Raw genomic sequence first — 23,030 nt, forward strand, 5'->3', positions numbered from 1 at the left:
AAACTGCTCCGGGATGCGATAGTGCTCCCGAAGCTGATCGACATTCGGCCCCGAAAGCGAGGAAGCCTCATCTTCCGGAGCCGATCGGGAGTCGTCGGTCGGGTTCCCCGACCGAGCTCCCTGGGTCGGTTTCCTGGTCATTATGCAGGAACCGAAAGAGCAGAAAGGGAAGAAGAAGGAGAAGAGGGGACCACGAACCCGATGGACCCTCCGGAAGTAGAGAAGAGCTCTGCCCGCGACGACCGAGAAATCGCCCGGACAGAGTTTCCCCCAGCAAATGGCGAGTGTGGGTCCTGGGTCCGGGAGGTCCTATATATATAGGGCCGACCGACGGCCGAGATGCTCCCGCGCCGACCAAAGACCTCCAGATGCGCGACGCGTGGCGCCCGCCGGTTGGCTGAGGATTCGGCACGCTTCGTCCCGGGACGCCCGCACCGCCCTCATTAAATGCCGGAGCGGACGCCGGCCAACCACCATGACACGCGGCGCGCGGGGGTTGGCTCCGCAGTCAGCCGCCCGCGCCGGTCCGCGTTCCCGAGGGGACGCCTCACCCGCGATCGGCGCCGAATATCCGATCGACTGACGCCGTATCATCCGGCGCCCGATCTTCTGACACCGACGTGACGACTGACGACGACAAGACGTGGCGTCTGACACCTGACGCCGGCGCGACTTCTGGCATCGACTAGACGTTCGGATCACTTGGGATTCGTGAGGTGTCTGACAACGGATCAGCCGGCGGTACGGTCGGATCTGCACATGCGACAAATCCACTCCCAGTCGTCCGGTCTTGCTACCCGAATGAAGGCATCGGCCAGCTCTCCACCCGACTTAGGAGTGGAGGGGGGCAACTGTTGGGGGATACCCACCGACCGACTATCGGAGGGCCCGACCGGCTGGCGGCCCGACCGACCGACCGACTATCGGAGGGCCCGACCGGCTGGCGGCCCGACCGACCGACCGACTATCGGAGGACCCGACCGGCTGGCAGCCCGATCGACTAACCAACGGCCCGACGGACGACTCTGACAGGCCGATCGTAGGTCGGGCGACAGGCCGACGGACGCCATCAGCGGCTAACTACGGCCATTCCACGGTCCGTTCCCGACCGACTAAACCCAGAGGTCTGGTAGCCGACCCACATGAAGCTCGCCGACCGACGGAGGAGTCCGACGCCACTCTGCTGGCCACCGACCTGGGGTCGGCCGACTCCACCAACCGCCGTACGGCCGCCAGACGTTGTCAGCTCTGACACGGACATGCGGCACAGTTACCTAGGGGCATTGTCCCGCCGAGAGCCGGGTCAACCCTGGTGATTAGACGGCTACACGGCGACATGACGTTTTCACGGCGGCTCTGACAGCCTACAGTGAGTTGACAGTTCCTCACTTGTCCGCGCCATTAATGATGGCGCCATACCGTGCTCCACTATATATACCGGGGAAGGCAACAGTGCAAGGGGTCGATCCGCCCGTCTTTTCCACATACGCAGGCTCGCTCCTCTCTCTCTCTCTCTCTTTCTCAGAGCTCTCTGTCTGCATTTCACTGTTGCCCAGTCACCTCTCTGACTTGACCGTCGGAGGGTCCCCGTCGGAGCCGCCTCCGGTCAGTGCGGACTTCCTTTTGCAGGTGCACGCTTCCCGGCGATCGGGCGACGAGGCGATTGGCCGCAACAATTGTATTGATGCCAAACAATCTGATCTATTATATATATTAAAATGAAGCAATTATTGTCGAATGAACTATGTGGTCTTTTGAAAAAGCAGAAGAAACCAAACGATCGCGAGCCGATCTCCCTCATCCCCATCTATCCCAGGCGAAGCCTCTTCTCCGTCGGCGTCGGAGCTATTGCTGGTGTAGGAGCTATTCAAATTGATCAATTTTTTATAATATTTATTTATTAAAAAAAAATGATCTCTATAGATAATCGTTGAAAAGACACCCGAGCCAAGTCTGTTCCCCCGGAATTGTCCTTAATTACTGTGTTATCATGTGATGCATTCCGTGATTATGTATTACTTTATTCGGGTGTATAAGAGAAATGTTAAACTCTGGAAGGACGTGCTTCGTCCCCAGCTCATTCCAAAGTGGATGTAGACTTCTTTTTTTCTTTTTCTTTTTTTTTTGGTACATAAGGTGGGCGGGGGAGGGGGGGGGATCCCAAAAATAAAAAAACCTAAAAACGAAACAAAGATACTCCGGCCAAGTCTGCCCAAGACCAGCAAACAAGTGGTGTAGGGAAGAGAGTAGAGAGACCAGAAGGACCCATCAGAGGGACGACCAGCCAAGCTGTTGACCGGTTGGTTTGCCTCGTGGGAAACATGAGATACCCGGAACGAGTCCAAAGAAGCCGCGCAGAGAATGATATCAGCCAGCAAAGGGTGACAGGAGGGAAGGACTTCAGTCTGCCTGAAGCTCCGGAGATGTTTCGAGATCCAGTTGACTACCGTTGAAGAGTTGCCTTCCAACTCTTCAAATCCAACACCAGATAGATATAGAATCATTCATGTGTCATATGCAAGTTGGGCCAAGGTCCAGCTATTGAATGGTCTATCCACTACTGTATGATCCACGCACAGCTTTTATGTGATCTACAAATGCCGATTGCTAAGCATTTAACCCCCCTTCAGATGTTGAAAAAACCCTCCATCATCCGTCTGATTCCCTCACATAGATCAACGGGAGCGCATATCATATAAAGCAGACCATTTCAAACCTCATCTTCACCTTAACAAGATCGCATGCACTGATGTTCACATAGAAATTGAGAGGCCTTATGCGGAGAAGCAATCCAAAAAAGGAATTGTACTTCAAAAGTTAAATCTCTATAAGACCTATCTTTACCAGCCATAAAAACCTCTGCGCACCTAACCAAACCTAATCATTTAATTTCTTATTCACTGAAACAAGAGTAATCGGTAACCGTTGAGATCTAAAATTTATGATTATCAAAAAAAAGAAAAAAAAGTCTATAGGAAGGCGCTAAATCTGAAGATGTTAACATCCAGGTTTTATTATTCTCGGGCATGCTGTATAAATCTGAAAGAGCTAAACATGTTTTTCCTAATGATCTTCATTTTGACCAGTGTTGCTGCACTTATTTTGGATTGCTAATTAGCCGGCAACTATTTTTTTTGAATAATCATCCTCCAATGCTAACCAATTGCCGCTAATTTTGATGCTCATCTCTCCACTAAGTCATTATCCTCGAAGAAAATATAATATAATAGATAAATAAAATATAATATTATTTTAAAAAAAAATCACATCCCATGCATCCAATGGGATTCTAAGGTAGTATAATATATGATGAGAAGGACCATATTACCTTTTGACAAGTGACATTCTAAGTGTTTAATATTATTTATTATAATTTAATAAAAAAATTTATATTAATCATTAGAAAAAAATATTTATTAATTATTTTTAATATTAAATTAATTAATTAGTTTCAATTATTATTCTATTTAGTTTTAACAAAATATATAATTTTTCTTTCATATACTTTTTTTTTTTTTTGGTTATCCTATGCATCGTATAGATTTTAATATTCATTTATATTCAAGACAAGCCTGATAATCTTTAAAAATTTTATCGTAATGGAAATAGATCATTACAAATTATATTCAAGACCACAGCATTAAAATTATAGTTTGAATATTATTTGGAGTTACATTTATAGGTCCAAAACTATTCAGAAGTCCCTCAATTCTTCTTTTTTTCCTTCTAAGGAAAATGGAGAAAGCAGGTCACTTCCCCTACCATCAAGGCTAAGCAAATTATTTGTTAGTCTGCAATGCAATTATTAGATAATAATTTAGATCAACAGGCAAAGCCTCTACTCATGGATTTCCAACTTTGACAAACGTTGCATGATCTGGGCTGTCCTTTCCATAACCTTGATTTTGACGGTTTGACTGTGGACCTTTAGGGTTTAAAAGTTCAACATTTATGAAAAATATGTTCTTAAGATTAGTAGAGTGGAAGGACCATGTGTGGTACTCGAAAAAAGAGAGCCGTGCGTAGAACGGTGACTATCTTCTACATCACGTCGTCAAAAAAAGAAAAAAAAAACTATTTGGTACATCACATGCCCTTCCAGGAAACGGAAACTTTTGACTTTTCTGCATGTCATCTATTGTTTAATAGTGTTGGTGTCTTTGTTATTAAATCATTTTGGTGCCTTCGGTGCGAGATTTGGTAGGAAAAGGGTGAATGGTGGAAATAGCCTCCCTTGTTCTTCATCTACTGTGCTATTTTATTCTTCTTTCTCCACAGAAGATGCAACATTTCTTGCCTCCCTTATAGTCAAGAGGATGGAACAATATTTTCTGTTGTCCATCTATCTAGCTTTTCTTCTCCTTCAGAAGCCATCTATCTAGAGAAGCTGATAGCTTTCTATTAACTATTTGTTGAAATGAGCTGTAGATCCCTCTGATTAGGAATGCAATCATCTAATTAGAAGGAAATATGTTTGTATAATTCCTAAATTGAATCCCTCTGATTAGGAATGCAATCGTCTAATTAGAGAAAAATATATTTGTATAATTTCTAAATTGAATCCCTCTGATTAGGAATACAATCGTCTAATTAAAGGAAAATATATTTGTATAATTCCTAAATTGAGCCCATGAAAATTAATAAAAAGGATCCGTTTGGTCCTAGAGAAGTATCCCTTCTTCCTCTGAAATCTTCGTCTTCATCCTCTTTTCTATTCTTCTTCTGTTTATACTTCTGTTTGTCAACATGGTATCAGAGCCTATTTAGGGAACAGAGTGCTCTGTTCCGCCTCTTCAATCGTCGATCGTTCACAACTCAAATCTCTTCTCTCAAACAGAGTGGGATCTGTTCCCCCTTCAAACCATCGCCGCTGCTCTCTCTGTGGATCCCTACAAACCTTGAAAGTCATTCTCCGTTTCCGTTAAATCTCTCACTCTCTCTCTCTCTCGCATCCCTTCAAATCATCGGCGCCTCTTCCCCGGAACCGTCATCTTCATCACCTCCTCTGCTATGATCGCTGCCTCCACTGCAGCAGCCATCGTCGCCGCCGCCGCTGCTTGAGCCTTCTCCACTATGATCGCCGCCTCCACTGCTGCGGCCATCGTCGCCGCCACCACTGCTGTCGCTGCTTCTGCCATCGCCACTGCAATCGCCACCGCTGTCGCTGCTACCGCCGCTGCCATCGACGCCACCACCGTTTTCACCCAAGAACCACGGGGTTGAAAATGGTTCTCATCCCTTATTAGGTATTTTTTAAATATCAAAAAAAAAAAGAAAAAAAAAAGGAGAACCTCTACTGCTGTCACATGTGTCTCTAATTGTAGATGCTGTTTTTTCTGGAGCAACAATGGAGCGTCCTGTTTTGGAGTTTCTGAATATTATCAAGGCACCTTTCATGGAAGTAGAGATTCGATATTTTTTCGTCATCTGAGTTTATCTCAGATCGTTGGTGAGAAAACTTCAAATTCCTCCCTCAAGATTGTTCTTGTTTACTTGATCATTTAAGTTTTTTTTCTTATGGGTGATAAAACTCCTTTAACCATGGAGGATTTAGAAAAGTTAATGGTTAGAATGATGGAATCTCGTATCTCGGGTAGTGAGTTTTCAAAGATCACCCTAGAAACTAATCCGGTCAAATTGGATGGGCCGGGTACCTACTTAAGTTGGATGTGACATGTTCGTCTAATTTTGGATTCTCACAATCTTGAGGGGTTTATAAGTGGTACTGCAAAAAGGTCAGAAGGAGATGGGATAGCTGTTAGACAGTGGAATTCTAATAACTCTCGGGTAGTAGCATGGCTCCTTGCCTCTATGGTACCAAGTGTTGCTCATACGGTTGAGGCACTAACGAATGCTTATGAGTTATGGCAGGCTGTAGCCACAACTTATTCTTATAAAGGCAATAATATGCATGCCCATAAGATCCAGCGAGAGCTTCAAGGACTTAATCAGGGTTCCCGATCTGTAACAGAGTATGTTGGAGAATTAAAAAGGTTGTGGAATGATTTTGATTTTTATAGTCCCTTTACCCCTACTCATCCTGGTGATGTTGATGTGTTTCGCAAATGGATAGAGCGATAGCGACTTGTGGATTTTTTGGATGGACTAAACCTAGAGTTTGAGTATCGACGCTCTTCTATTCTTAGTACACAGAAGTGGCCAACTCTTGATGAAACTATTTCTTTGGTTCTTAGTGAAGAAACTCGATTAACCACTATGTCTTCTTCTACGAACACAGCTATACGATCTGCACTTGTGGTACAGCCTAATACTCTTGGAAGCTCTTCTCCTAATTCTGCTCAAGAAACTCAGCCTCGACCTCATGGAGTTAAAATTTGTGACCACTGTCATAAGCCGGGCCACATCAAAGCTTACTACTATGAGCTACATGGTCGTCCAAATAGAGGCCGTGGTCGTGGAGGTGGTCGTTTTGGTAGAGGCCGAGGTCAGTATAATCAGGCTCATTTTTCTTCTATGGGAGATTTATCAGTTGAAGAAATATAATTTTTGAAAAAATTCAGATCTGGTGTAAATATTTTTGAAAGCAGCACTTCCATAGAAGATTCTTCAAATCAACCAGCCAGTTCTCAGGGTAATTTTGCCCAAATAGGTATCAGTGATCAAATTCATGCTCTTAACTGTAGTAATTTTTCTCCATGGGTTGTTGATTCTGGAGCATCCAATCATATGACTGGATCTTTTAGGGATTTTGTGTCTTATATTCCCTGTTCTGGTCGTGATAAAGTTCGTCTTGCTGATGGCTCCTTTACCCCTATTTCTGAAAATTGATCTATCAAATGCACTTCCGAATTACCCTTATCATCTGTTCTACATGTCCTAAGATTTTCTATAAATCTCCTATCCATTAGTACTATTACAAATGATCTTGATTGTGCCGTAACTTTTTTCAAAACACATTGTGTCTTTCAGGAACCAAAGACAGGGAGGAAACTTGGGACTGGCATAATGTGTAATGGGCTCTACTATTTGGAGGGAGGAGTGTCTGAAGGCTACTCAGAAACCAGTTTGACTATTTTATCTTCACAAAAGGAAGATCTGTTGCTCCAACACTGCAGGCTTGGTCATCTTTCATTTACTCTCTTAGCTCGTATATTTCCAACTATTTTTGAAACATATAAAGAGAAGCTTGTATGTGATGCCTGTGAACTAGCTAAACACACTAGAAGTACTTATCCAAACTCAGGCCGACGTAGTAAAGCAATGTTTGAGGTAGTTCATTCTGATGTATGGGGATCCTGTGGGACCACCGCTATTTCTGATCATCGGTGGTTCATCACTTTTATTGATTATTTTAGTCGTTGCACTTGGGTTTATCTATTGAAAAATAAGAATGAAGTATTTCAGTCATTTAGAGATTTTCATAAAATAATTGGTACTCAATATGGAGCAACTCTTAAGATTTTTCGCTCTGACAATGGGACAGAATATCTTAATAAAGAATTTGAGGAGTATATACATAATAATGAAATTATACATCAAACGACATGTGTTGACACACCGGCTCAAAATGGAGTTGCTGAAAGAAAGAATAGACACCTTCTTGAAGTGACAAGATGTTTGATGTTTTCTATGAATGTTCCTAAGTTCTTATGGGGAGAAGCAGTGTTAACTGCAGCATATCTGATTAACCAAATGCCACTTCGAACTTTAGACTACAAGACTCCTCTTGAATGCCTGCAAGGAACTAATTCTTTTATAATTTTCCTCAAGGTATTTGGTTGTGTTTGTTTTGTTCGGGATCATCGATCTTCGGTTGGCAAGCTTGACACTCGTGCCCTCAAGTGCATTTTTGTAGGATATTCAGCTACTCAAAAAGGATACAAATGTTGGTGTCCGACTGAGCGAAAGATATTTATCAGCATTGATGTAACATTTCGGGAGTCTGAACCATTCTATATATCTTCTGTGTCCTCTTCCTCTCCCGTTATCTCTGGAACTGGTCGAGAGGGGGAGTCCTCTGGAGGGAATCCTATTACTGTGGATGTTACTGTGGATGTTGGTACAAATGGTGCATCTGACACTCAAGGAGAAGCATCTGATACTCAAGGAGAAGCATCTAAAACTGCATCTGAGACTTTCCCACAGCTTGTTTTATCTGATTCATCTCCTCTCTCAGAGTCTATTACGCATTCTCCAGTCTCCAGGTCTTCCTCTCCTGTCCCAACGGTTTCATCTTCTACGACTAATGATAATTCTCCTGTACCTCCCATCCATTTTACATTAGATAATGATGATCTAAATGTTCCTATTGCTTTACGGAAACCTACTCGTCATGCTGGTATTCCTACTCGACTTAAGGATGGAGTAGGGTACAAACATGACATCACTAACTTTGTATCCTATGAGTCTCTCTCTCCATCTTATCAGAGTTTTATAGCTTCTTTGTCCTCTGTCTCCATACTCGAGAACTGGAAGGTTGCTAAGGAAAATTCCAAATGGAAAACCACCATGCTTGAAGAAATGCAAGCACTAGAAAAAAATAATACATGAAAACTTGTACCTTTGCCAGCTAGTAAACAAACTGTGGGATGCAAATGGATTTTTATAGTTAAACAGATACCTGAGGGTACTGTTGAATGGTACAAAGCTCGCTTGGTAGCAAAAGGATATACACAGACTTATGGCATCGACTATGATGAAACTTTTGCACCTGTTGCAAAAATGAACTCTGTTAGAATCCTTATGTCATGTGCTGCTAATTTCGGATGGGTTCTGTTCCAGCTCGATGTAAAGAATGCTTTTCTTCATGGAGAACTTCAGGAGGAAGTATATATGGATGTTCCTCCAGGATTTGCTACTGCTCAAACAGTGGGCAAAGTATGCCAGTTACGACGATCTCTTTATGGTTTAAAGCAGTCACCTCGTGCTTAGTTCGATTGCTTTCGGCAAGCAATCATTCAGATGGGGTATAAACAGAGCAATGCAGATCGGACACTCTTCTTTCGGCACAACAAGGGTAAGATTGCTGTTTTGATTGTCTATGTTGATGATATTGTGGTCACAGGAGATGATTCTGAGGAGATAGCTCATTTGAAGGCTCAGCTGGCACAGGCATTTGAGGTGAAGGATCTTGGACATCTTCGATATTTTCTTGGGATAGAAGTTGCTCGTTTTTCAAAAAAAAAATTTCTCTCCCAAAGAAAATATATTCTAGATCTTCTTACAGAAGTCGGTATGTTGGGATGTCGACCTATTGCTACTCCTATTGAACAAAATCATCGACTAGTAGCTGATACCGGTGTCCCTATTGATCGAGAACGTTATCAATGATTGGTAGGACGTTTGATTTATCTATCTCATACACGGCCTGATATTGCATTCGTCGTTAGTGTGGTAAGTCAGTTTATGCATGATCCACGTTCAGTTCATATGGATGCTGTGACATGGATACTTCGTTACCTCAAAAGCTATCCTGATCGTGGGTTACTTTATTCTAATCATGGCAACCTACGGGTGGAGTGTTATACAGATGCTGATTGGACTGGATCACTTGATGACCGTTGCTCTACCTCAGGTTACTGTACTTTTGTTGGAGGTAATCTAGTCACTTGACGAAGCAAGAAACATAATGTAGTTGCTCGATCTACTGCTGAAGCAGAGTATCGAGCTATGGCACATGGCTTGTGCGAAATTTTATGGTTGCGGATCTTGTTATTGGATCTAGGCCTTTATCAGTCATCGCCCCTTATGCTATATTGCGACAACAAGGCAGCAATCAATATTGCTAATAATCCAGTACAGCATGATCGGACGAAGCACATCGAGATCGATCGACATTTTATCAAGGAAAAACTTGATGCCAGAATCATTTGTATGCCTTATGTGCGATCTGCTAGTCAACTAGCAGACATTTTGACCAAAGGTCTTAGTGTGCCTTCTTTTTCATTTATTCGTGACAAGATGGGTCTTTATGATATCTATAACTCATCTTGAGGGGGAGTGTTGAAATGAGTTGTAGATCCCTCTGATTAGGAATGCAATCATCTAATTAGAGGAAAATATGTTTGTATAATTCCTAAATTGAATCCCTCTGATGAGGAATGCAATCGTCTAATTAGAGGGAAATATATTTGTATAATTCCTAAATTGAGCTCATGAAAATTAATAAAAAGGGCCCGTTTGGTCCTAGAGAAGTATCCCTTCTTCTTTTGAAATCTTCGCCTTCACCCTCTTTTCTATTCTTCTTCTATTTATACTTCTGTTTGTCAACACTATTTTGTTCCATCATCTCTCCTTCAACACATCATTCTCCCTCCTTTCAGCCTATTGTTTCCATCAAAGCATGGATCACTGGAGCAAGTCATGGTTCCTGCCACTTTTTTTCCTCATTCATTTCTCCTTCGGTTCCCGTTTCTCCAAAGCAGCTGATACCCTCTATCCAGGTCAGTCTCTCTCTGGGAACCAGACCATCGTCTCTCAAGGTGGCATCTTCGAACTGGGTTTCTTCACACCAGGTAACATCTCTAAAAATTTCTACATAGGCATATGGTATAAACAAATCCCAGTTAGAGCGGTAGTTTGGATAGCAAACAGAGACCATCCAATATCTGATACCGGTGCATCAGAACTTAAAATCTCAGACGATGGCAATCTAGTCCTTACCCAATCTAAAATCCAAGTCTGGTCATCAAATATAACCACTACCACCTCGAGTTCCACGCTTGCGGTGCTTCTTGACACTGGCAACTTGGTTTTAAGGAACAGTTCGAACTCCTCTGCTGCGTTGTGGCAGAGTTTTGATCACCCAACTGATACATGGCTGCCTAACCAGAAGCTTGGTCTGAACAGAATCACTGGAAAAAACCAGCTCGTTACTTCATGGAGAAACTTAGAGGATCCTTCAACTGGCCTTTTCTCCCGAGGCATAGACCCAAAGGGAACTGACCAATATTTTCTATGGCGAAATGGTACCGAATATTGGACTACTGGGCTTTGGAATGGCAAGATATTTGCCAACATTCCTGATCTGGGTTCAGGCGATTACCTGAGCTATGTCCATGTTTCTAATGAAAGGGAGAACTATTTCACATACACCTTTAGAGATACCTCTACTATATCAAGACTCGTCATGGATGTAACAGGGCAAGAAAAGATCCTGAAGTGGATCGAGAGTTCTCAGGAATGGTTATGGGTTTGTCTATTACCCAGTGATCCATGCTCGGTTCCATCTCTGTGTGGGGCTTTCGGCAGCTGCAGTTTAGAAACAGTGCCTTTCTGTAGTTGTTTAGAAGGTTTCAGACCACAATCCTCAACAGATTGGAATTTGAGTGATTGGAGTGGTGGCTGTGTAAGGAGAACCCCTCTGCAGTGTTTCAATAGCTCTGTGAACACAGAAAACGATGGGTTTTTGGCGATACCGGATGTGCAATTACGGACCAATCCACATAATTTGGAGGTTGGGACCGCAGAAGAATGTGAATCAGCTTGCTTAAAAAGTTGTTTTTGCACTGCTTACTCATACAGCAGTACGTGTTCGATATGGTATGGGGATATCTATGATCTTAAGAAACTTTCTAATGGTTCAAGCAATAGAGACTCTAGAGTCCTTTATCTTCGCCTTGCAGCATCTGATCTTCCAAGCAAACACAGCCAAACAGTTCATAGAAGCATAATAATCATTATTGGAGCAGTTGCTGGATCTGCTTTTTGTTTACTTGCTGCTGTTGCACTGATATGGAAATTTCAATCTACGCATCCAATTGGTTTATCAGAAGAGATCAAGGGTTCATTGGTGCTATTTAGGTACAAGAATTTGGTGAAGGCGACCAACAACTTCTCCGAAAAGCTAGGAGCTGGCAGTTTCGGAACTGTCTATAAAGGAACATTGCGCGATTCAACTTTAGTAGCAGTGAAGAGACTTGGAAGAACTGGACAAGGAGAGAAGCAGTTCCGAGCTGAAGTGAGCACAATTGGGCAGGTCAGGCATGTTAATCTTGTTGGCCTTCGTGGATTCTGTTTCGAAGGTTCTGAAAGATTGCTAGTTTATGATTACATGCCAAATGGTTCATTGGGCTCTCAATTGTTTCGGGAAAAATCCAAGATTTTGGACTGGACTACAAGATTTCAGATTGCACTTGGGACAGCTAGGGGATTGGCTTACCTTCATGGGCAGTGCAGAGACTGCATAATACACTGCGACATCAAGCCTGAGAACATACTTCTAGACTCAGAATTCTCCCCTAAAGTAGCCGACTTTGGCATGGCAAAGCTAATTGGCAGGGAATTCAGCAGAGTTCTGACAACTATGAGAGGAACCCTGGGATACCTTGCACCTGAATGGATTTCTGGATTGGCCATCACCCCAAAGGCTGATGTTTATAGCTATGGTATGATGCTTCTTGAAATTATATCAGGCAGGAGAAATGCAGAGGTATCTGAGGATGGAGATATTGCTTTTTTCCCTCTTTGGGCTGCCAGCAAAGTTAAGGAAGACGAAATTCTTAGTTTATTAGATTACAGATTAGAGGGTAAAGCTAATGTGGATGAACTGAGGAGAGCTTGTAGGGTTGCTGTTTGGTGTATCCAAGGTGAAGAGAGTCACAGGCCAACAATGAGTTTGGTTGTTCAAGTCCTAGAAGGAGTTTCAGAGGTCAATATGCCACCAATTCCAAAGCAACTTTATAGCCTTGTGGAGAATCAAGAGGATATGCTTTCTTCAACAGCAACTTTTGGTGGGCAGACTTAATGCCCCACCAGTTAAGTAAATCCATTAAGATCTGCTGCCACATGTAAGCTTTAGTTTTGAGCTGCTCTGTAGTATTCGCAGCTATTTGTCTTAAATTTAAAAAATAAAAAATAAAAGAATAAAACAAAGATAGTTGCTTAGATAACTTTTTGAGCTTTCTCAATGAAGTATTTGATCAAATTTTGTCTTAAAAATTAGTTAGAATAGATAGGCCAGATTAATATCTTCAGTTGTGGTTTTATTTTATCATCTGTGTGAAAAAGTCTGACCTCTATGAACGAAATCATGGTATCATGAACTCACCAAGATTTTGCACCAGCACTTATCAAATGCTATTTCTTCTGAACTTCTGGTGCTTTCAACATCAAATTGGTGGTTACACTTTAGGAATCTTCATTACTGATTGCTGGTAGATATATCATCCTTCCTCTTTTTTAGATAGAATAAATTCGTTATATATGTTGGTAGATACATCATCATTGGAGGTAAAAAGACTGCTACGAAGAGCGCATAATAGCTGTCAGGACTAGAACTAGGTTCAACATTCTGATCATTCTCTTTTGCATTCATTTCAATCTGTAGTGATATGAACTGATCAGCGTTTTGCCTATCTTGTATTGACACAAATGATTCTGGTCTTCTAGCATGTTAACTTAGAGCGACTAATTTTCGGTGAAGAGAAATCTTCAGGTGTCTAATACCTGAATTAGCATCACCTTAAAACCATTTTTGCAATCACAGGGATGGTGCTTTTGAAGGTAACTAGCCTCATCTAACCTTAGTAAGATTAGATTTTCTTCTGTATGTGGGCTTCTAACAAAGTTGATAGCAAATGAATCTAAGCTTATTAGATCACATAGAGAAAGATTAAGGTTTTGAAAAAGCAATTTAAGTTTTATTATCCATATGTCATGAATGATATCGCCATGCAGATTGGCTAATGGTACTTGGGAGTAAGTAATATGTGCATACACTAGAATAGAACATGGAACGACAAGGAAGCAGTACAAAGTAAGATGCTCCATATAAGGTATCTGAAAAGTAAAGGAACACAAAACTGTCTAATAAGAGTCATTCTTGGATTCATAAAATTGACTATATAGATGTAATAAGTCAAGCATTTTTAGCTTTTAGCTTTCTTGTAACAGGGAACAAATGCATCAAGCAGAAAACAAATTCCATCAAGTTTTTCTGAAATGCTCTGAAGGAATTGTTTCGTTCAGTTGTCTACAATAGTTACAAACAATTATTCTCCTTTAAAAGGAAAAATATCACAATCTCAATTTTTTCATGTCTCATTTCCCAGATATTTTAAAGTCTTCAGGTCAAGGGTCATCTGTTCCAACAACATTATATTTTCCCAACAAAGGTAAGTTTTCAGCTGAATTGCTTCAAATGCCTCATCATTTCCATAGTCATCTAGTCTTGTCAAATGTCTCGGTCTAACACAAAACCCTAACCCAAGGTTAGGGGTTAGTAGCCACCTAATTTGACCACAACAATTATAAAATGCCTGAAAAATTATGTGATGATCACATGGTCATGAATTTTATTTATTATTGTTTGATGATAGTCAACCATGGATTCAAGGATCCTGAATCAATACTTAACCTAACATGCACCTATGACAATGCAATTGTGGGCAGCACCCCCATGTAAATGTGTAAAACATAGCCACGAACCGAAGCTGCTATCCTCTGAAGGAAAGACACAAGCACCGACCAACAGTCACCGCTGATGAGGCATGAACAGCTACAGGCTTCTCCAATTGCACCAAAGAAGCTCAAGGCACCATCTTCCTTTCCACCACCCTAGGGCTCCGGTGAAGTTTGCCAAACAAATTTTTCCTTGCTCTTCTTATCCACCAATGGAGCAACCGTATCAGATTGGAAAGTGAGCAGGTTCCCAAGTCATTAGCTATTATTATATTAATGTCAATGGATCCAGAACTTGACAGTTTCAATCTATCCATGTAGTTGGTTGTTTAATTATGACCAATAATTATCATTTTGGCTTCATCATAGGCTTCCACTTCAATTGCTGAATTCAAAATTTAAGTAGATTGACTGTTGGTGCTTTATTTCTAGGTTCACCGCCACCACCAAGGGTTGGTTCTCTCTCCATGCCTTTTCTTCTTCTCCTTCTTCTTCTTCTCCTCCTCTCAATAACCGCCTCTCTGCTGTTGATGATACTCTCTTTTGGGGCCAATTCCTCATAAAAAACCATAGTCTCCATGAAAGGCTTCTGTTTGCGCATATAGACGTGTGTGTAGTCCACATCAGCTATACAATAGATGCATCTTGGATACTTATATAGGATTAAAGAATCTAAATAATATTTTTTTGGGATAAAGTCTTAGGTCGTCATAAATGATATCAATGCATACCTGGCCTATAGCCTATGTGGACTGAGGGACACTACAACATGAGTCCATTGACATTTATAACAATCAAAGATCTCATCTAAAAAAAACTAACCAGAAGACCATTATATAGCCAACATGGGACTAAACACATGTGATATGGACACATGAATCCTCACACACTCCCCCCATTTAAGCCCTGGTGAGGACCATGAGCCAGATTTCTTCACATCCGTGAGTCCTAGAAATTCTATATAGGCATCTGGTATAAAACGAGGCCTGAAAGATCAGTAACTTGGGTAGAGAGAGACCAGTCTTAAGCTCTTCACTCTCAGATTTAAAGTTCTCCCAAGATGGAGATTTTGTCCTCCTGAATGAGTCATAAAACATAATCTGGTCATCAAATTTAAACTCCATTGCTTCAGACTTAGCAACTGCATTGCTGCTTGACTCTGGAAATTTTGTTCCGATGAAACCTGTCAGACTCCACTTCCATATTTTGGTAGAGCTTTGGTTACCCTACTGGCATATGGTTCCCTGGAGGACAAATTGGTTGGAACAAACTTACCAGAGAGAGTACATAACATTATAGCAAATGATGATGGTCCGATCATAATTTCTTATATGGTCGGTCCGACCATAGAAGTTTTATCCAACAAACACAAGATAAATCAGAGTCAAAACCCCTTTCTACGCCACTAATAGAAAGTTTCTACCCAAACGACATGAACAAACAAATGAAGTTCGAGTAATTAACGTGTCAAGCACGGTGAATGATCGACATCTAGTTGTTATGAAGGATTAATACCCTGTCCACGTCGAAACTTCATATGGAAAAAATCAATAGGTGCTTCCGCCAGTCATACCATTATACTTGGTCAAAGAATCAGTTTATGGAATGATCATTAATTTACCCATCAACCAAGCCTTCTCTCTCGTGATGGACGGCCTAGACATGGGAGGATTTAAGTCATTTATAATTTTGGGAATCATGAGAAGATTCACTGATGGAAAATTAACCCAAACAACATGCAAGAACAAAGGAAAGAAGTCCAAGGATAGTGCAAAACCGTGCCTCTCACTGATGGAAAATTAACCCAAATGACATGCAAAAACAATGGAAAGAAGTCCAAATAATGTTAGAAAAGGATAGTGCAAAACCGTCAAGCACGGTGATTCATCAACATCTAGTTGTTATGAAGGATTAATACCCTCTTCAAGTCTATGTCGAAGCTTCCTATGGAAAAAAAATCAATAGCTGCTTTCACTGGTCATACCATTGCACTTGGTCAAAGGATCAGTATGCAATGATCATTTTACCCTCCAACCAAGGCACCCTTCTCTCTCCTGATGGGTGGCTTATACATGGGAGGATTTAAATCATTTATAATTTTAGGAATCATGAGAAGATTCACTGACGGAAAGTTAACCCAAATGACATGCAAGAACAAATGAATGGTCCAAATCATGTTGGAAAAAGATAGTGCAAAACCAGTAATTTTTGTCAAAAAAAATAAAAATTCTTGCCCAGTCTAGCAACCCGAGGTGGGGGGGGGTGGCTGCAAGAGGGAAAATATTCTGAAATTCTGGAACCGTATGATACATTAATTCAATGTAGAATACCCAAGCTCAAAGATAGTTTGTTTTAAATCGCTTCTATATTTCTACTAATCTAGCTTACCGCTCACTCTTCAGAGTAACATCCTTCACCACATCTCCTATCTCATGTAAACCACTCCGAGACACCCCAGTACATAAACAATGTTTTTAATTAATATAATATCTGGGGGAAATCCTTTTCCCCGCTTACAACAATCTCTACTAACTAGGTCAATCAGCCTTTGTTTTGTTTCTTAGTATAATCATTTGTTGACCTTACTTATTTAGTGAGGAGCTAATAGTACAAGTCTAATTAGTTGAAAACTTTCCTATGCCTCCAGGGGGATCAAAAAGCATTTAGTACAACAGGCAATAGATGCTCAGGGAAATTCTTTGCGCATGGCAGGCGGTGCAGAAAATCAGATGTGGAGCGCACTATTTTATCCGATTGATCCAGATAGTCATTGCTTTCCAACGCATATTTAATATTTACAGTTTTACTTTTTTTTAAAAATTTTGAATGACGAAAATATTTTTGTTCTTTAAAAAAATTATGACATCCTATATCCATATTATGATATTTTGCATCGAAAAAGTCATAATTTTTGTCCATAGGATGTCATAATATAACGTAAGATATCATCATATATACATGATATGTCATAATTTTTTTCAAAGAATAGGAGCATTTTTTTTTCATTCAAAATTTTTAAATAAAAAAGTAAAGCTGCAGCACTAAATACTTGCTGGAAAGTGATTGGATAAAAATACCACTTCCATATTATGATATCCTGAGCCATATTATGATATTGTGGGCTATATTATGACATTCTGTATATAAAAAATTATAATTTTATATAAGATGTCATAATATATATAAAATATAATAATTTTTTAGGTCATATTATGACATCTTGCATATAGAAAATCATAATATGCCGCAGGATATCAAAATTTTTTTCCAAAGACAAGAATATTTTTATCATGTAAATTTTTTTTTAAAAAAAGTGACACTATAGGTATTAAATATATATTGGAAAGCGGCAGCTATGTAGACCAATTATATAAAGTAGTATGCTCTACATTGAATTTTCTACATCGCCGGTGGTGCACAAAGAATTTCTTTATATTTCTTGGGTATGTCATGCCCAAAATCTGGTACTTAATACCAGTATGCTATCGAGAGAAACCATCTACAATAACATAAAGCCAACATTCATAGGATGTAAACAAATAAAATATAATATAAGGATCCAAATCTAACATTTTTTTAAATAATTAAATGAATACCGATTCAAAGTAATTTAAATATCAAAACCTATAATCTTAAATTAAGAAAGTTGTTAACAATAAATTCATACTCAATTTAAGAACTAAAATTTCTCTGCTACAGAATCTCCAAGTTTGTTAGTATAAAATCTAAGTCTGAATCATCATTCATTGACCTTATTTATCTGGAAAGAAAAAAAATAAAAAGGTATGAGCTACACTGCTCGATAAGTAAAGCTTACAATTTATTACTAGATCAAACATAAGTTATTCTTCTGAATACTACATCATTTAAAAAATAATAAATATTACAAAATTAAGCATCTCATAATATAATATAAAAAGACAAGTCATGAAGCCAATTATGTATTCATAAATCATAAATATTTCATAAAATAGATTGATAAAAAAATAAATATAAATTATTCTTGCCCATGCATTCTTATTATAGTTTAAAATATTACTCATAAATATCTATGATATGATCGCTTTATACTCATGATAAGGCCCATGTTCTTAATCAATAGACTTCATATTTTGTATGTCAAATTTATATCTACTGGCAGGACCTGTTTTTATATGGATACTAGCTTCGGATATCGATCTTATGTAAGAGCCTTTAAAATATTTATAATTTTTTGAAAACATACATATAAATAGATAAAAAATATTAAGTCGCATGATAAAATTCATACTTCATAAATATGCTATTTTTGTTGAAAATTATTTATGAAACTATATTTTATAATAAAATATAATTTTTTATATCACATGTATTGATCTTTTATTTCAAGAAGAGTAAGATATCATCAATTATAAATCATATATATAAAAAATATGATAATTTAAAAATCAATAAAGATTGTAAGATCTACTTCATGTCCATCTTAGACTTTCAAACTTCACTAGGTGAATCTACTAATCTTATTTAAGACATTAAAAGCATAATTAATTTCTATTTGATGAATTTAATAAAATTAAATAATAAAAAGATGAGCCTATTGATCAAATGATCGAACCGACAGGCTACTTAGGCACAAGAGCGGTTTAACATCTCGTTACAGAGGTCAAATTAGGTCCGTAGGATGGGAAAACGGGATCCGACGTTAGGATCCATGAGTCTACTTAGAGAAAAAGAGAGAAGAGAAGGGAACATTAGAGAGAGAATGACAGGGACATGCCTTCTCTCTTTTCTTTCTTTCTTTCTTTCTTTTTCTTTTCTTGGCAACGCAGGGGAAGAAGGGGTGGTCGATGGCTGTGGTCATGGTAGTCCAGCAAAGTGGTAGCAGATGGTGGTGGTGGGCAATGGAGAGTGGCCAATGGCAGCAAGCAGCCAGCAAAGATCAGCCAAAAAAATATGGCCAAAGTGGCTTTCTTTGGCTTCCATCTTTTTCGAGTCCTAGCCTGCTCGCTAGCGGCTGGGGCTCTGGCTCCAGTTAAGGACTGATGCGGAGGAGAGGTCGAGGGCTTCAACGATGAGCGTTAGCGGTGGACATGATTGGAAAAAAAAGGAAAATAAAAGAAATGAGGCCGGTTATTCATGAAATAGGAATGGCCTTTTTTCTAGTGATTCTTTGTCGGAATCTGAGCAATGATGGTTTAAAAAAAAAAGGAGGGGAAAGGTTAGTGATGAAGAATAGAGAGGAGGTGGGGCCTCTCGTCTTGTCTTCAGTGAGTTTTTGTGGCGAGCACAGTGAACCCAATGGCGGCTTCTAAGATGAAGAAGGGGAGGAAAGAGCCGGCGGTGGTCGGTGATCATCAATGTTTCAAGGAGTGGAGGATTTAGGGACGAGAGGGGTCTTTAAATAAGAGTTGAGATTAACCTCCGGCAGCATTAATTGAGTTCGACCCCATCGAGAGTCTTCGAGGAAGAAGACTCTCATCAGGAGTGTCATCCAGACGGACCAGGCCTATTAGACGATGAGCCAGTCCGGTGGACTGGGCCATGCGGTGAGTGGCCTGCACAACACACCGCGCCCAACGCGCATTAATGTCTCTTTCTTCGGATGGGACATGGGCCTATTAGATGATGAGCCAGTCCGATGGACTGGGCCATGACAGGGTGAATGGGCATTTAATGAAAAGAATTAGATTGTACGTGATTAAAGAAGGAAATTATGTGTTTCTTAGTTCTCAATTTCAATTTCATATGTCGTTTGTTTCTTCTTTCAAAGAAGTGGGAGGGAGGAAAAGGCCTCCTCCCCCTCTAATTAACGTTATCTGCAATGAAGAAAACATCCATGGTATGATCAACTCAGGTGACTGGTCCATCAACTTCATAAACATATGTATGTGACTATGTGGTTTGATTGTTGATGTGATTCAGTAACACAGAAATTGTGAAATAGATGCCTTGAAGATAAATAGATTAGAAGAATATTTCGTAACATTGTCTTTAGCAAGAGGCACATCAGGTAGTTGACAGCTTACTCATGTATCTAACATATCTTTATAACTAATGAGTTGGAAACTCATTTATGCGACTAAATAGAGACTACAGCACTACTGAACATTACAACCCCTCATATGAACATCCATCTTAAGGATGATGACACCTATAAGCTCTACTTTAACCCGTTACATATCATCGACATGCTCAGCAGAGATTCATATGCGCGCCCTTTAGAGCTTGACTTTACTGATAGAAATCCTGAGATTGATCAAGTGGATCTTTGGATTCAGCGGATGGCAATTGATTACCAATTTGGCTCTGATCTCCGGTAAGAAGTTGAAGAGCCTTGGGAAGTGGCGGCATGCTCACCTCAAGGACTCCCTCTAGGATCTGCACCACCAGTCCCATTGTTGGCCTATGACCTTCAGAGTCTTGAATGCACCAGCAAGCAACTCTACAGACTCTGGTTAGCTCTTCAATGTCCGCAGCACCATTCAATCTATGGTCCAATAAGCTAAATATGTCGCCTTCAGTGATCTTTTTTGCAGCCCAGGAAGGATAAAAGATTTCATTCCCATCCTCAGAGTGCGCTGCGTTTCGCTTGCCTGATATCAACTCAAAGAGCATCATCCCAAAACTGTAGACATCCACTTTGGAGGTGATTGGTAGGCCTGAGATCCACTCAGGCGCGAGATAGCCAATGGTTCCCCTCATGGTTGTCAATACCCTGCTGAAGTCACGACCGATGAGCTTTGCCATGCCAAAGTCTGCAACTTTTGCGCAGAAATCCTTGTCTAGAAGTATGTTGTCTGGCTTTATGTCGCAGTGTACGATGCACTCCCTGCACTTCTCATGGAGGTAGGCTAATCCTCTCGCAATCCCAAGAATAATTTGATACCTCGTCTTCCAGTCGAGAACTGTGGAATTGATTTGAAAGAGATGGGAGTCCAAGGAACCTCCTAACATGTACTCATAAACCAGAAGCCTTTTGCTGCCCTCGGAGCAGAAGCCGCGAAGGCGAACCAGATTGACATGTTGAATAGCAGCCAATGTGCTCACTTCGGTTCGGAATTGCTTCTCACCTTGTCTCAAGCCTTCAAGCTTCTTCACAGCTACATCGGTTGAGTCAACTAATGTCCCTTTAAAAACAGAGCCAAAGCCACCACTGCCCAACATCTCAGAGAAGTTCTTGGTCGCACGCTGCAGATCGCTGTAAGTAAACACAATCACAGAACCCTCAACTTGTTTTGACATCCTAATTCGTTTCCTCCTTTGAAATGTCCAAATTAGTCCTACAAGAACGCACAAGATCCCAAGAACTCCACCGATGACGCTAAGAGTTAGATCAATTACAAATTTATGTGAGCTACTTGAACCGGGGAAGTCAGAGGCAGCGAGCCGGAGATGAAGAGTACCAGCTCCACTATCACCAACATAGAGTTGTTGAAGGTTCCGAAGGTCCCCAGTCCAAATTAAGCATCCACTCACATAAGCATACGCGTTACAAGAGCAGTTGTTCAAGCAAGCTTGTTCGCAGTCTTCGGCACTCCCAACATTCAAGTTCTGTGGACTGGCAGGCAATCTCGTATTGGTCATCTCAAGGAATCTATCCTCTTCTCCACCAGCCGAGCTTTGATTACTGCATCGCAAACTGGTTTTCCGCACGCACCCTGAGCTCCAAACTTTGAGCTCCCATTCTTCCATTGAAGCTGGTTCGAAACCAGGGGAGCAGCTGCAAATATTATCCGTGCTTTTCTGATCGCAGATACCAAAAATGCCACATAGAGAGTAGACATCACATTGGGCCACAGGTTGAGTAAAGACTGTCTGCCACTCCTGGGAGCTGTTCAGCCAATACCATTGCTTTAATTGCCCAGAGGAATCAATCACACACCGAGTGATGAAAGAACTGTCGAGGATGGTATACATGGCATACTTCCGCTGCTTGTTGTCGGTGAAGGTGAAGTTGAAGGGACTACTTGCACTGGTCGTAGGGACCGCAGTGAAGTACTGGCCATTCCAAAGCCCACTGCTCCAATAAACTTCAGAACCATTCCACAGCAATACAAACTGATTGGATCCATCGGGATCCATACTTTCAGCGAAAAGCCCGGGGGCAGGGTTCTCGGGATTCTCCCATGAAGTGATGCTCTGATACTCACCTGTGACCTTGTTAACTCCAAGCCATCCTCCTGGCATCCATGTGTCAGTTGGGTGATCAAAACTCTGCCAAATTGTAGTGTTTGACCCATTTCTTATCACAAGATTTCCGGTGTCGAGAAGAACTGCAACTGTCGAATCCGATGTTGATGGAGTTGAATTGGATGACCAAACTGGGATTGTGGAACTGTTGAGGAGGACTAGGTTGCCATCTTCTGAGATTTTGAACTCGGCAGAGGAGGTGTTGGAGATGGGTGTTGCTCTGTTCGCCACCCAGAATACAGTTTGGCCTGGAATTGTTTTGTACCAGATGCCTATGTAGTAGTTATGCGAGTTACCTGGTTTGAAGAACCCAAGCTCAAAGTTGCCTCCTTTGGACACTATGGTCTGGTTTCCAGAGATGGACTGGCCTGAAGAGATGCTATCAGTTGCTACATAGTGTTGGATGTTGAGAGAAGAGAAGAGAAAGAAGAGAAGAAATATGGAAAGAGAGGAACATGGCCTCATCTCAGTATCCATGGGGGCAGAAGCATGGAAAAGAA

The 23,030-nt window shown here is 40.9% G+C and overlaps 2 protein-coding genes across 2 annotated transcripts; one reads left to right on the forward strand and one right to left on the reverse strand.

Annotated features, from left to right (window-relative positions):
* Positions 1 to 10,274: 10,274 nt before the first annotated feature.
* LOC105036556 (G-type lectin S-receptor-like serine/threonine-protein kinase At2g19130) lies at positions 10,275 to 12,897 on the forward strand. Its single transcript, XM_010912312.4, has one exon. It carries the CDS (start codon positions 10,304 to 10,306, stop codon positions 12,704 to 12,706), a length of 2,403 nt encoding a protein of 800 aa, XP_010910614.1. The 5' UTR covers positions 10,275 to 10,303; the 3' UTR covers positions 12,707 to 12,897.
* Positions 12,898 to 20,273: 7,376 nt separating this feature from the next.
* On the reverse strand, positions 20,274 to 23,030 carry LOC140855749 (G-type lectin S-receptor-like serine/threonine-protein kinase At2g19130). The gene has a single exon (XM_073252372.1). The coding sequence runs from the start codon at positions 23,005 to 23,007 to the stop codon at positions 20,572 to 20,574; it is 2,436 nt and encodes an 811-aa protein (XP_073108473.1). The 5' UTR covers positions 23,008 to 23,030; the 3' UTR covers positions 20,274 to 20,571.

This window comes from Elaeis guineensis, chromosome 2 (genome assembly GCF_000442705.2).
Source record: "Elaeis guineensis isolate ETL-2024a chromosome 2, EG11, whole genome shotgun sequence".
Classification (NCBI taxonomy): domain Eukaryota; kingdom Viridiplantae; phylum Streptophyta; class Magnoliopsida; order Arecales; family Arecaceae; genus Elaeis; species Elaeis guineensis.

Coding starts and splice junctions, on each gene's coding strand:
- LOC105036556 (XM_010912312.4), top strand. CDS start 10,304: ATGGATCACTGGAGCAAGTCATGGTTCCTGCCACTTTTTTTCCTCATT.
- LOC140855749 (XM_073252372.1), bottom strand. CDS start 23,007: ATGGATACTGAGATGAGGCCATGTTCCTCTCTTTCCATATTTCTTCTC.